At 54.3% G+C, this 13,554-nt stretch overlaps 1 protein-coding gene across 1 annotated transcript; it reads right to left on the reverse strand.

Annotated features, from left to right (window-relative positions):
• Positions 1-1,854: 1,854 nt before the first annotated feature.
• On the reverse strand, positions 1,855-9,497 carry LOC116779929 (ankyrin repeat domain-containing protein 26-like). Its single transcript, XM_032674441.1, has 11 exons — positions 9,278-9,497; positions 8,749-8,863; positions 8,330-8,503; positions 8,135-8,241; positions 7,339-7,405; positions 6,966-7,082; positions 6,907-6,926; positions 6,643-6,736; positions 3,944-4,225; positions 2,994-3,229; positions 1,855-2,317 (listed from the first exon to the last, which is right to left on the reverse strand). Exons 1-11 carry the CDS (start codon positions 9,493-9,495, stop codon positions 2,116-2,118), a joined length of 1,632 nt encoding a protein of 543 aa, XP_032530332.1. The 5' UTR covers positions 9,496-9,497; the 3' UTR covers positions 1,855-2,115.
• Positions 9,498-13,554: the final 4,057 nt, after the last annotated feature.

Genomic DNA, 13,554 nt, shown 5'->3' on the forward strand with positions numbered 1-13,554 from the left:
GTCAAGTGCCAGGTCCTGCCCTTTGGCCACAACAACCCCCTGCAGCTCCAGGCTGGGGACAGAGGGGCTGGAGAGCAGCCAGACAGAGAGGGACCTGGAGGTTTAGATTGACAGGAAGCTGAACAAGAGCCAGAGTGTGCCCAGGTGGCCAAGAAGGCCAATGGCATCCTGGCCTGTATCAAGAACAGCATGGTCAGCAGGTCCAAGGAAGTGATTCTTCCCCTGGACTCAGCGCTGGTGAGGTCACAGCTGGAGTGCTGTGTCCAGTTCTGGGCCCCTCAGATCAGGAAGGACATTGAGGGGCTGGAGCAGGTCCAGAGGAGAGCAACGAGGCTGGGATAGGGACTCAAGCACAAGTCCTATGAGGAGAGGCTGAGGGAGCTGGGGCTGTTCAGCCTGGAGAAGAGGAGGCTCAGGGGAGACCTCCTCACTCTCTACAACTCCCTGACAGGAGGTTGTAGCCAGGTGGGGGTGGGTCTCTTTTCCCAGGCAACCATCAGCAAAACAAGAGGGCTCGGTCTTCAGCTGTGCCAGGGGAGGTTTAGGTTGGATATTATAAAGAATTTCTTTACAAAGAGGGCAATCAGCCATTGGAATGGGCTGCCCAGGGAAGTGGTGGATTCTCCGTCCCTGGAGGTTTTTGAGACTGGATGTGGCACTTAGGGCCATGGTCTAGTAACCACAGCGGTAGTGGATCAGGGGTTGGACTTGATGATCACTGAGGTCCCTTCCAACCCAGCTGATTCCATGATTCTATGGGAACACACACACGGAGATGGGAACACACACATGGAGATGGGAACACACACACGGAGATGGGAACACACACACGGAGATGGGAACACACACATGGAGATGGGAACACACACATGGAAATGGGAACACACACACAGAGATGGGAACACACACACGGAGATGGGAACACACACACGGAGATGGGAACACACACATGGAGATGGGAACACACACATGGAGATGGGAACACACACATGGAGATGGGAACACACACATGGAGATGGGAACACACACACGGAGATGGGAACACACACACGGAGATGGGAACGCACACACAAGATCAAGCAGAGTGGCTTTGCTGAAGGGATTTATTGATCATTCAGGGGAAATGCCCCTGGGCTCGGAGGGAAATCAGGGGGTTCTTCCAGGGATGATCATCTTCTCATGGTGCTGGAGGGGGACAGGACACAGGTGTCACCACCAGTCCTGAAAGACAGAGCCCAAAATGTCACCCCCAAAGTCCACCGCAACATGAGAGGGGCCTTGTCCTGACCCCTCTCCCTGCAGGCACTGCTCACCTCAGACATCCAGGGATGCAGCCACATCTCACCAAGAGGACCCACCACCGTCTCCACCACACAGGGGACTGGGGACAAAGGCAGGCTCAGAGACACACTGGGTGCAGTGGGATGTATTGGGAGCCTGGGGGAAGAAATGGGATCCTTGGGGAAGGTGCACTGGGGTATATTGGGGCAGACTGGGATGGCCGGGAGTGTCATGGCCATGTGAGGGGAGGACCCGACTCAGGCAGAACTCCTGGTACCCACCTGAGCCGTCTTCAGGATCCCAACATCCACTAAATGCAGTTGGAGAGAGACCAGGAGCCCTGGCTGGTCACTGGCACAAAAACAGCAAGAATCAGGAAAAAAATTAGTAAAAAGACCATTGTTATTATTTTTCTTTCTCCTTGTTCCTAAACAAAGCTATGTTTAGATAAACAGAATCATTCTTGGCAGTTCTCCTGGGAGTGTCCCAAAACAATGTTGGTTGTTGACAAAACAAACCTACTCTTGGCACCTTTCCCAGACAATGTTCCCACAAGAAAACCAAAGGAACCAAAACAATCCCACTTCTGACACCAAAACAATCTGTAGCCGGTTGGAGTTGGCTTCCTGCCAAACCCCATAGACTACAGAAGATTACTACGGGTAAATTTAGGATAGAACTTAGGTGGGAGGTTCCTGTGCCACAGTGCTCTTTCCCACAGTTTCTCTTGTCAAAGAATGGAGTTCCACAGCTCATTACTTCCATTTCAATCTTTTTTGGTCTTTGACCACTCTGGAAAATCTGTACCAACCTGATGAGCAGAAGTCTTGGGCTTTACCACAGGTGTCTGGGTGCTGTTCTGAGACCCAGACTTCTGCTCAGTCCCAAACTGATGCCAAGATGTCCCAGGCCAGGTGAATCCAGAAGTGGACTTGCAACCAGGTGTCCGCTGACAGCACTGCTTGGGACTGCAGATTTGCTTCTGTGGCGCTCCAAAAAGAGCTTGGTGTTGGCCTCTGCAAGTCTCTCATTAGCTCTGAAACATTCACAAGCACACACAGAGTCATCTTTGGCAGGAAGGCTTTCGCAAAGTTACCCTCCACAGCCTTGGCTACTACTCGACTTCTAAAAGCCAAGGGCATGAAGAGCGTCCAAAACCAGCACATCCTTTGATCTGAGTTTGTTCACAGGGCCTGTTCCTAAGAAATCACACCAAGTGCAAGGAACAGCCAGTGTCACCTCCAGAAGAACTCTGGGCTACCCTGGCCTTCTCAAGGAAAGCTCAACCCTCAGACCCGCTGCCAAAACAGAAGCTAAGAAAGAGCTGCCTTATTTTGGATTCACAGAATCCAACTCTGTTCTCCCAGAGGCCTCTCCTTAGTCAAACAGGAAAGGGCACAAGATTCATCTTTTCTGTCACCCACGGGATGAGGAGAGCAGAGACTGGCAAAAAGACTGCCTGCTAAAAGAACCTCAACTTGAAAAGACACCAATAATGCCATAGCGGTGCTGCTGTGGGGTTACTGCTGGAACTCTAAAGAGAAAGGAAGACAGGTCTGAGGAAGGGAAGGGTCTGAAGGAACTTTCCCCACAAATATGCTACGTTCTGCTTTCACACCTGACACTGGCCAGATGTAGAAAAGGGATTTCCAAGGAAAATGCAGGAGGAAAAAGGAGTCTGTTCTTAGCAGTCCAAAAAAGCATGGACTTACCTTTCCAGTTTCTTGGTGAGGTTTTTTCTGGTTTTGGCTTCCACCAGATACAGCTCTTTGTACTTGTCCACTTCTGCCTGGGTGGATTCTTTCTGAAAAGGTCTTTCTGGTTGGTTGCTTTTTCTCCTTCCCAGTGCACGTTCCAGATCTCTAATTCTGTCTTCTAACTGTTTTTTCAGGGAGTCCACATGACTGGTTCTGATTTCTTCTAATGTGTCCTGGTAGGCTGCCTGTACCTGAAGGAGACAGTGCACCTTCAACCACCACAAGAAAAAGAGAGCTCTGCCCAGCACAAGTTCCAAGGGCCCAGCCTTACTCAGAGAGGCAGCTGTGCCTCCTCACTCCCAACAGCAATCAAGGCACAACCCAGGAGCTACCAGGGCAGAGAATTCTTTTCATTGGGAAAGAAACCCAGATTAGCACTCTTCTTCAAAGCTACTAATGAAGAGACACTGGGTCTGTAGGACAGGGCCTACTAATGAAGAGACACTGGGTCTGTAGGACAGGGCATGTCCAAATGGATTCTTCAAAGACAAGAAGAGTATCCCCCACCTCCACCCCCTCACCCACCCCTGTAATTTCAGTGACTCCTTTTCTGAGCACTTTCACCCCTTACAAGGACAAAACAACACCTGTAGGTCTGGCCATGACAGCTGCAAGTTGCCAAACCCATTCAAGGATGAGCAGTGAGAAGTAGAGCAGCACACAGACATCCCCCCAAGCACTGCGAAGTGGGAATCTGCCTTGGGCAACCTTTGGATTCAGGGACCTGCCAGCACATTCCACACCCATGACAGCACTCCTGCCCAACCAGATTGCCTTGTGCCACCGCCTTCAGCAAGGACAGAAGTTAACCCACAGAATACAGGAGCAAAAGAAAAAGACCAAACACCATGGCCACAAGAGAAGTTTACGTAGCACCTGTGGACACTGGGGAGAAATTCACTTACTTGCAAAAACTCATTGACTTCTTGGAGTTTTTGTCTTATTTCCTGGTCTGCTTGTTCTTCCACCTCTCTTTTACACTGTTCTAGTTGGCTGCGATCCACCACGTTGGTCTCCAAATGATGCTGGAGTTTTACCAGTTCTTCTTGCAGCTGGCATTTGTCCATCGTCAGGTTCTCGCACTTCCCACGCAGGGTAGACAGCTCTTCTTGCAAAGCCTGATTTTTGACCTCCAGCTCTGTGCACTGTTCACGTTCCCTGTCCAACTGCTGGGAAAGTTCAGCAACCTGAAGACAGAAAGGAAAAAAAGAACTCAGCATGGTGTAAAGCTAATGAATTCTGGGCAAACCCCAAAATGGGCTGCCCTGGGAGACTTTATTCATCATCTGCTGGCTCAGGACTAGACACAAAGTGCAACCAGGCTTTTCTTTTCCAGCAAGAACAGCTTTCCCATCATTTGTCATAGGATTCCTCAACTTCCCAGCCTTTTGGAGTTCCTCATGCAAAAATGCTCCAAGCTTTTGGACTCCAGAGGAATCACTGCAAAGGCAGGAAGCCATTCTACAGGGATGCCTTCAAACCCAAGCGTGACTCTGACAGATGCCTCTTCAGCAACGGATCCGAGTGAAAAGTGGAGAAGGAATGAGAGAACCGCAAAGCCTTCTCTTTTCCAGGCTGAAGTGTTGCAGTTGACCCAGCCTTTCTTCCTACCAGAGCTGTTCCATCTTTCTGAGCACCTTGGTGGCCTCCTCTGGACTCAGTCCAACAACTGGAAGTCCTTGCTGTGCTGAGGAGCCCAGAGTTGGAGGCAGCACTCCAGCTGGGCTCTCCCAAGGGTAGAGCAGAGAGGTAGAATGCCCTCCCTCCACCCGCTGGCCACGCTGCCTTGGACGCAGTCCAGGACACAATTGGCTTTCTGGGCTGCGAGCGCACATCGCCGGCTCATGTCCGGCCTCTCCTCCAGCCCAAGTGCTTCTCGTTAGGGCTGTTCTGCCCCTCTTCATCCCCCATCCTGCACTGATACAGGCGCTGCCCTCAGCCACGGCCAGCATCTTGCACTGGCTCTTTGTAAACCATCAGCAGATTGCCATGGGCCCACTTCTCCAGCTTGTCCAGGGCCCTCTGGATGGCATCAGCTGTGTCAAACACACCCCTCAGCTCAGTGTCAGCTGCAAATTTGCTCAGGGTGCACTCCATCCCTTCCTCTGGATCATTAGTGAAGAGATTAAAGAACGCTGGGCCCAATCCAGACCCCTGAGGGACACCACTTGGCACTGATGGCCCTCAACACTCTGAGCCATTGATCACCACCTCTGCATGGGACTGTTCACCCAATTTCTTATCCATCAAACAGTCCATGCATCCAATCCATCTCTCTGCACTTTGGAGAGAAGGATGTTGTGGGGGACTGTGTCAAAGGCTTTCCAGAATGACAGGGAAATGACATGGGTAGCCCTTGTCCACTGAGGCAGTCACTCCATCTTAGAAGGCCACCAGGTCAGTGAAGCAGGACTTGCCCTTGGCGAAGCTGTGCTACTGCTTCCAATCACCTCCCTGTCATCCCCGTGCCTTGACAGAGCTTCTAGAAGGATCTTTTCCATCACCTTCCCAGGCACAGAGGGCAGGTTGACAGATTGGCAGTTCCCAGGGCCCTCCTTTCTACCCCTTTCAAAGATGGGCACAGTGGGTTTCCCTTTTTCCCCTCACCTGGGACTTCCCCTGACTGCCACGACTTTTCAAATATCAAGGAGAGTGCCTTGGCAACTCCACCAGACACTGTTGGCCAATGGAGGGCAATAATGTTGGCCAGATGTAGAAGATGAATTTCCAAGGAAAATGCAGGTAGAAGAAGGACTCTCTTATTACCACTCCAAACAAGCATGGACTTACCTTTCCAGTTTCTTGGCAAGGCATCTTCTGGTTTTCACTTCCTCCACATACAGCTCTTTGTACATCCCCATTTCTCCCTGCGTTGCTTCTTTATGAGAAGCACTCTCTTGTTGGCTGTTTTTGATCCTCTCCAATTCACTTTCCAGGTTTCTAATCCTTTCTTCCAACTGGATTCTCACGGAATCACAATGACTCTCTCTGGTTTGTCCTAGTGGGGCCTGGTGGGCTGCCTGTGCCTGAAGGAGACAGTGCACCTTCAACCACCACAAGAAAAAGAGAGCTCTGCCCAGCACAAAATTGCACACACCCAGTTCCAAGGGCCCAGCCTTACTCAGAGAGGCGGCTGTGCCTCCTCACTCTCAGCAGCAATCAAGGCACAACCCAGGAGCTACCAGGGCAAAGAATTCTTTTCACTGGCAAAGAAGCCCAAATTAGCACTCTTCTTCAAAATTACTAATGAAGAGCCTGTGGACACTGGGGAGAAATTCACTTATTTGCAAAACGAGGTTGACGTTTTGTAGCTTTGGACTTCTTTCCTGGTCAGCTCCTTCTTCCTCCTCTCTTTTACACTGTTCTCTTTGGCTGCCATCCAGCACCAAAGTCTCCAAATGATGGTGGAGTTTTGTCACCTCTTATTGCAGCTGACATTTGCTCTTCTCCAGTTGTTCACACTTCCCAAGCAGAGTGGGCAGTTGAGGAGAAGGCAGAAACTGAGCTCCCCAGGCTCTCCAGGAAAACTTCATCTGACAATCTCCCCACAGAAATAGGCAACTAGACTCAAGAGTCACAAAAAGGCAAATTAGGACCAGCTTACTGAGGCAGAGGCTTGCAGGGCTCTCGGAAGGGCTTCAACGCCATCGCTTGGCTGCTGGACTGTGGCTTCCAATCTGCTGTTCTCACTTGCAAAGCTTAAGAAGAAATACAGGTCTTATTCCCAGAAAATCCAATGCCAGACAAACTGTGCTAAGGAACAGAAGCCACAGTAGAAGTGTCCTTCAAAATCCCACTGACTCTCCCCCTGTTTCCACCCAATCCCCCAAAGCCACAGACCCCTCGCTTCACTGGGTTACTCTCTTACTCTTGTGCATCTTCTTCCAGTTGGTTTACAGTCGGATTGGTCTCGCAAGATGCCAACAGGAGGTCCTGAAGTTCCTGGGAAGAAGTTATTGCCTCTCTTTTCTTGGCATCCAAGGCAGTCTTCAAGTCAGGAACACAATGCTCAGACAGAAGATGCTTTTCTTCCTCCTCCTGCAGCTGTAAAATCATGGGAAGAATGCACAGTTGTCAGGGGAGCTTTTCCAGAGAGGAGCCAGCTGCTGTTGAAGAACTCAGGTGCTGCATGTCTGTGTGCATCCCCTCTGCCCAAAGAACTGCAATCCATTCAAGTCCCTTCAAAGCTTCACTTCTACTCCCCAATGAACACAATGAACACTGTTTTGTCTGTTTTCAGGATGGATAGGAAGCAACAGGCACCCCCAGGTTTCTCCCTGTGGGGACAGGCTTTCCATACCTCCGCGTCAGCCCTGTCCAGCTCCTCCTGCAAGGGTAGATTATCTTCCTCCAGGTGAGCCTCATGGCTGCCAGGAACCACAAGAGTACTCCTAAAGCATGCAAAATTTCATCGGAAACATGTCTGATCCTGCATCAGTTTTCCCCTGTTGGCTCCCAAAACAGCTCTTCCCCCCTTTCCTACAAGCTCCGGGAAAGCAAAGCCAAGTCCATGGAAGCATTGGAGAATTTCTCTTACAAGGGGCCTCCCTAAAGCAGCCTCAACTACCAGCTCAGGCCATGCTGTTCAGGGCTTCTTGCACTGCTCTTCAAAGTCCCCCCAGATGCAGCTGCACAAACTCCCAGGGCAAGCCCTTCGACCCCCTGACCATCTCCATGGTAGGAAGTTTTCTTCTTCTGTGCTCGGAGCCCCTCATGTCCCCTGGGACAGTGTTGCTTCTCTTTCCCCCAACACTTCCCTTCAGAGCACTTAACGCACAAACTCTGTTGTGCCTTAAAACCCCAAGGCCCTCAGAGCAGCCACACTGCTGAGCTACTGGCAAGTTTCCCCGTGGCTCTGGCTCTGTGTGGGGGGAGGGCACCACAGACGAGACTTTCTTGCAGACCTCAGTGGGCAAAGGACGAGAACCCCTGAGGTACGAGAGCAGCCAAGTGCAGACCTGCATTTACCAGTCCCACGGGGAACTGCTTCCACGGGGCTCCTCCTTCTTTTTTCCAGTTCATTGCCACGTCTCTCTTCTGGGTCACACTTGCAGACTACCCAGAACACCCGGGTGCTGTTTTGACAAAGCCCTCACCTTTCCCCCTGGCCTTGAGCAGACCTGTCAGCTGCTTTGTTCACAAGGCACTCCAGAATCTCCTCATGCTGTTGCAAGGCTGCAAGTTGGAAGGGGGTAAATCCCCACTAAAAGGAGAAAGAATCCCCATTAGAAAGACACAGACAAACTCTACAGCTGTTGGAAAGAACAGCTTCAGCCACATGCCAAGGTTACCTGGTTCTGAGCATCACTCTTGGCATGATGCTCCAGTAACAGCCCTGCTACAGCTGTGTTTTTAGAGAGGACAGCCAGGTGAAGGGCAGTGTTGCCGTCAGCGTCTGCCAGATTGGGGTCGGCACCGTGTTCCAGCAGAACAGCAGCACATTCCTCCTGCTCCTGCTGGACTGCCTGGCAACAACACACCAAAAGGGAAAGACTTCCAACTTTTCCATCCCCCTCTGTCACAACGCCCTCAGCTCCTGAGTGCTGGCATAGAAGACCATCTTCAAAGATGAGCTAACAGAGGCTATGCCGTGCCCATTGCAATAGGCGTGTTTCTATGGTCCTACCCTGCAAGGAATCCTGCCAGACACCTCCCCTTTAACACACCAGCACTAAGCCCCACCTCCAAGCTCAGAAGGCATTCCACACACCTTCATCAGGGCCGTTCTCTTGAAGTTGTCGGCGAGGTTGGGCTGACTGTTCTTTCTTAGCAGATATCTCACGACATCTGCATGGCCATTGGCTGAAGCCAGATGCAGAGGTGTCCTAAAAATTAAACAGACACTCTTAACCCAGACAGACAAAGGACGAGCCCAAGCTGTGTCTCTACCCAGCACCCTGGGGAGCCTACCCGGACTCTGCTCCTGCTGCTGCTGCTGCTGCTGCTGCAACCCTACCCTGATCAGCCAGAGGGCAGAAGAGAACAGGTGAGGGCTGAGCAGTTGCACAACAGCCCTGCAGAGAGACCACGGCCAAGCGGCAGGTGGGCAAGACACGTTTGCAACAGCACTGGAGCCCGGTCGGCAGCTCTGAGCAGTGAAAAGCTCAAGAGTTCCCTCTCCCAGCTGACAGGGCAAATGTCACTTTTCAAGCCTTGTCCCTAAGAGAGGGCTGCCGAGGACTACTGCAGCTTGGCTCAGGAGCAGCCAAGGTGTGCCATCAGCGTGGCCCAGAACTCACTGCATCTCCTGGTCTGGCCTGTCGATGCCGACTACCTTCACGTACCAGTGCCAGCGCCTCAGCCAGCCCAGGTCACCGCGGGCGGCCGCGTGGTGCAGCCTGGCCAGCCCCTGCTCCCGGAGCTGGGAGGCACTGCTGGAGCTGGTGGCAGCCCAGGGCTGCCCACTGGGGCTGCTGGAGGGCGACTGCCGTCGCTTCTTGCTCAGAAGCCACGGCATGGCCCTGCGTGGAGCTCCCAGTAGCAGGAAGGGCAAGAAGCCACCGGTGGGCTGCCGGGAGCCAAGTGGGGATGAGGAATGGGGACGAGGGCAAGGTTTAGGGGGAGGGTGGCAAAGAGGGTTGGGGGTTCCTCCTGCTCAAGTCAATCTCTAGAAGTCACCAAGCACCTTGTGTCCATAAAAACCTCCTAAACACCAAGGTTCAGCCCCCCCTGCCTGGCCAGTCCCAGTTTTCCAGACCCCACACTGGGCTCCCCACTTCAGTGTCCCAGGGCTCCCAAGGGAACCCCCTCTCCAGGGCCCCAGTTCAGGGTTCCTGCACTCCCAACCCTCCCCTCTCTCCAGGTTCCCCCCTCCTTCCAGGCTGACGGGGGTCCCGCGGTGCCGGGATGGTCCCTCTCCGCTCTCCCCACTCCGGGGGTCTCAGTAACCCCCACCGCCTGTTCCTCCTCCTCTTCCTGCTCCTCCGGACCTGGGGCCCCCCTGCCTGGCCAGTCCCAGTTTTCCAGACCCCACACCCCTCTTTCTTTGACTCCAGGACCCCCCTGCCCCCACTTTCCTCACCATCCCACCTCTTCCAGTCCCTCCATCCCCCTGTTTCCTTCACCCTGGGGACCCCTGAACCCCATTCCTGGCCATCCCACCTCACCTCACCCCCAGACCCCCTTTTTTTTGACCCCAAGACCCCCTGGAGCCCCTTCCCAGTTCTCACAACTCTCCCTGTTTCTCCCTTTCCTTGACCCTGGGACCACCCTGACCCCCAAATCTCCCTGTCTCCCCACTTCCCCACTCCTGCCTTATCCTGCAGAGTGGTCCTGGAGTGACTCAGGGACCCCCTGTATGCCCCATTCCTAAAGACCAGATCTTCCGATCTACCTCGGCAGATGCCAACCTCGGCACCATCCAGCTGCAGTGGGGTCGTTCAAAGGACCACATCTTAGGCAGTACAACCTCACTGGGACGATGTCAGCCAAACAGCACCACAGGGAAAGCAGGACTTCCTTGTTCCCTACCCAGTTCACCCCTTTTTGATCTGAACTTTGCAAAGCAATTCCATCTCTCTTCATTCCAACTTTATTAGGTGCCATCAAAGCCCCCAAGAAACGCACCCCAAAGCAAAGCCTGCACACCGAGTGCCAAAACCCTTAATCAGCTGCGATTAATGCCCAACCGGCAGAGCTGTTCCCATAAAGTTTTCAGAGACCGAACCAACCCATCCCGATGTGCTCCTCCGTGCAGGCGGCTGGGGCAGCACTGCCCTGGGTCACCACTCTGGCCGTGCAGGCGCCGAGATGCCACAGGTCGGAACAGGGGTAGGCTCAGCCGTCGCCGGGAGCTGCGGAGCGGCGGGTTTGGAGCCCGGTGGGCGGGGCGGAGGTTTGTCCCGACCTTGTCAGCGGTTGCCTGTCCCCGCCGCGCTTCTCGGTGCTGGGCAGTGACTTCTCCCGGCGGTAGCTCCCAGCTCCTGCCGGCCGGGCCTGGGCTAAAGCAGGGCGGGACGGGAGCTAACCGAACCGAGCGCCCGCCCGTCCCCAGCCCGGGTCCGTCCCCGCGGCTCCTCCCCGCCTGGCACCGTCCCCCGCCCAGGTGTGCCCGAACCCAACCCAGCCCAGCCCAGCCCAGCCCAGCCTGGCCCAGTCCAGCCCAGGCAACCCAGCTCTCCGTCTTCCACGACGTCCCCGTCGACTACGGTGACTTGGTGGCCAACTGCACCTTGCCCTTGCAGCACCTCCTGTGCTCAACCGGCCCCAGCAACAGTTTTGAAGCCTCTTGTTCTGGGGGAGAAGCCGAACCGGGCTCCTCTCGCAATGAATGAAGGTTCCAGAAGGGGACTGGCAGAGCAGGGGCTTGTCCTCTCCTTAGTCGTGCCGGTGAGCGAGAGAAAGACTACAGACTCTAAAGTTGTGCCTTTGTTTCCGAGACGGTAAAGGAGGAGCAAATGATTCCATCGATCCAAACAGTAGTTTGCTTGTAAGAGTCAGGGGAAAAAAAAACAAAGATGAACCGAAAAAACCCCCACATTTCTTCTGAGTAGAGAAGGTGCAGAGGAGATGAGAATTTTTGAGGTCAAGATGGTAATAAACATTTGGAGGCCAAGAAGCTCAGTGTGTGCAGTCAGGTAAGGAGCACAATAAAATCAGGTGAGGAGGAAGGAGAGCTGAGTGTGTAGAGAACAGATCAACATCCTGATCCTATGGCAAGGAGATGGTTGGTGCTTTCTGCTGTCAGTCAGGGTCTGTGGCTGAGGTGTGATGCTTGTGCTTTGGGGTGCTTGCAGGGGTTGATGAATGGGTGTAGAGCAGATTGGTGGTATTTTTTTTGTTGTTCGGGAGTACTCAGGTACCCTGTGGGTAGGCTTGGTGTTGATGTCCTGAAGGTGTTGTCTCTGAGACAGTCAGTGCTGCGACTGAGTGTGGACAGAAGGGCCCCAGCCCAGCTGCAATGGCTGAGCTGAGGTGTTGCCTGAGGCAGAGCAGAGTTGGTGGGGGTATGCTTAGTGGGTTCGTGCCCAACTTGCCAGGCTCCCTGTGGCACTGGAGAGAAAGTGCTGGTGGGATTTGTGCTAAAGCAGTTTCAAATGTGTCCCAGAGCCACAGGGACAAAGGCAGCCTTGTCCCTGTTTGTGTGTACCCACGGGGCAAGGGGCAAAAACAAGGCAGGAGAGGGTCCGTGAGCTGCAGGGCTGAGGTTTGTGATGATTGAGTTCCACAAAGATGCAGGTCAGGGGGAGAAAGTTGATGTTTATTATTCTAAAGGGAAGGGGAGGGATGAAGCTTCTTATGGTAATGGGAAAGGGAGGGATGAAGTGTAGGCAGGAGCACGGAAGGGGAGGGGAGGGAAGAGAAGGTTTGGGAAGGGAAGGTTTGGGAGGGGGAGGGGAGGGAAGGTTTGGGAAGGTTTTGGAAGGGGAGGGGAGGGGAGGGGAGGGGAGGGGAGGGGAGGGGAGGGGAGGGGAGGGGAGGGGAGGGGAGGGGAGGATTGGAAAGGGAAGGATTGGAAAGGGAAGGGAAGTTTTGGGTAGGGGAGGGAAGAGAAGGATTGGAAAGGGAAGGGAAGGTTTGGGAAGGGGAGGGAAGAGAAGGTTGGGGGAGGGGAAGGGAGGGGAGGGGAGGGGAGGGGAGGATTGGAAAGGGAAGGATTGGAAAGGGAAGGGAAGGTTTGGGAAGGGGAGGGAAGAGAAAGTTTGGGGACGGGAGGGGAGAGGAGGGGAGAGGAGGGGAGCGGAGGGGAGGGGAGGGGAGGGGAGGGGAGGGGAGGGGAGGGGAGGGGAGGGGAGGGGAGGGGAGGGGAGGGGAGGGGAGGGGAGGGGAGGGGAGGGGAGGGGAGGGGAGGGGAGGGGAGGGGAGGGGAGGGGAGGGGAGGGGAGGGGAGGGGAGGGGAGGGGAGGGGAGGGGAGGGGAGGGGAGGGGAGGGGAGGGGAGGGGAGGGGAGGGAGAGGGGCTGGCAGAGGGTGGGAGCAGCCTCCAGGGCACTCGGGGCTCCCCAGCACGTCCCTGGGCCGCATCCGGGTGCCGCTGGAGCAGCCGCGGCTGGGGCCGAGTTGCAGCGGGCAGGGAGGGACCGCAGGTTTGTGGCTCACCCATGAACCTGACGGCCACCTCTCGCAGGGGCTACTGTGGGCTCTGCAGGTAGGGCAGGACCTGGATCCCTTTCCCCACCCACGACGTGGGGCGGTCCAGTTCTGGTTCCGTTTCCATCTCAATAACCATTGCGACGTCTTGAAGGATGGGGAAAGGGAACTCCAGGGGTTTTCTCATGGTTTTCTTCTGTCCCTGAGGCTGGAGGGTAGAGGTGCCCTCCCCTCCCCCCACACACGTGTTCCCATGGCAGGTACAGAGACAGCACACCGGGTGTGGAGAGGAGGCAAGAGAGAGTTTATTGTTGGGGATGTTACATTTATAGGGTTCAGGAGGATTTACAGAGTAACCAGTTAGAAGTCTCAAGGGGCTTACAGGAACACCCAATCACAGGAAGGGGTTAACAAAGGCCAATGGGAAACACCTCAGGACACCTTCCCAGGACATTCCTGCATGGATAACGTTACCGTGAGGGGTGTTG

The sequence above is a fragment of the Chiroxiphia lanceolata genome, chromosome 33 (assembly GCF_009829145.1).
Source record: "Chiroxiphia lanceolata isolate bChiLan1 chromosome 33, bChiLan1.pri, whole genome shotgun sequence".
Taxonomy (NCBI): Eukaryota; Metazoa; Chordata; class Aves; order Passeriformes; family Pipridae; genus Chiroxiphia; species Chiroxiphia lanceolata.

Bases quoted from the DNA above. Each gene is read 5' to 3' on its own strand.
- LOC116779929 (XM_032674441.1), bottom strand. From the start codon at position 9,495: ATGCCGTGGCTTCTGAGCAAGAAGCGACGGCAGTCGCCCTCCAGCAGC. The intron at 8,504-8,748 runs GTGTGTGGAATG...TGTTGTTGCCAG, and splicing joins AGAGAACGGCCCTGATGAAG to GCAGTCCAGCAGGAGCAGGA. The intron at 3,230-3,943 runs GTAAGTGAATTT...TGTCTCCTTCAG, and splicing joins AAGTCAATGAGTTTTTGCAA to GTACAGGCAGCCTACCAGGA.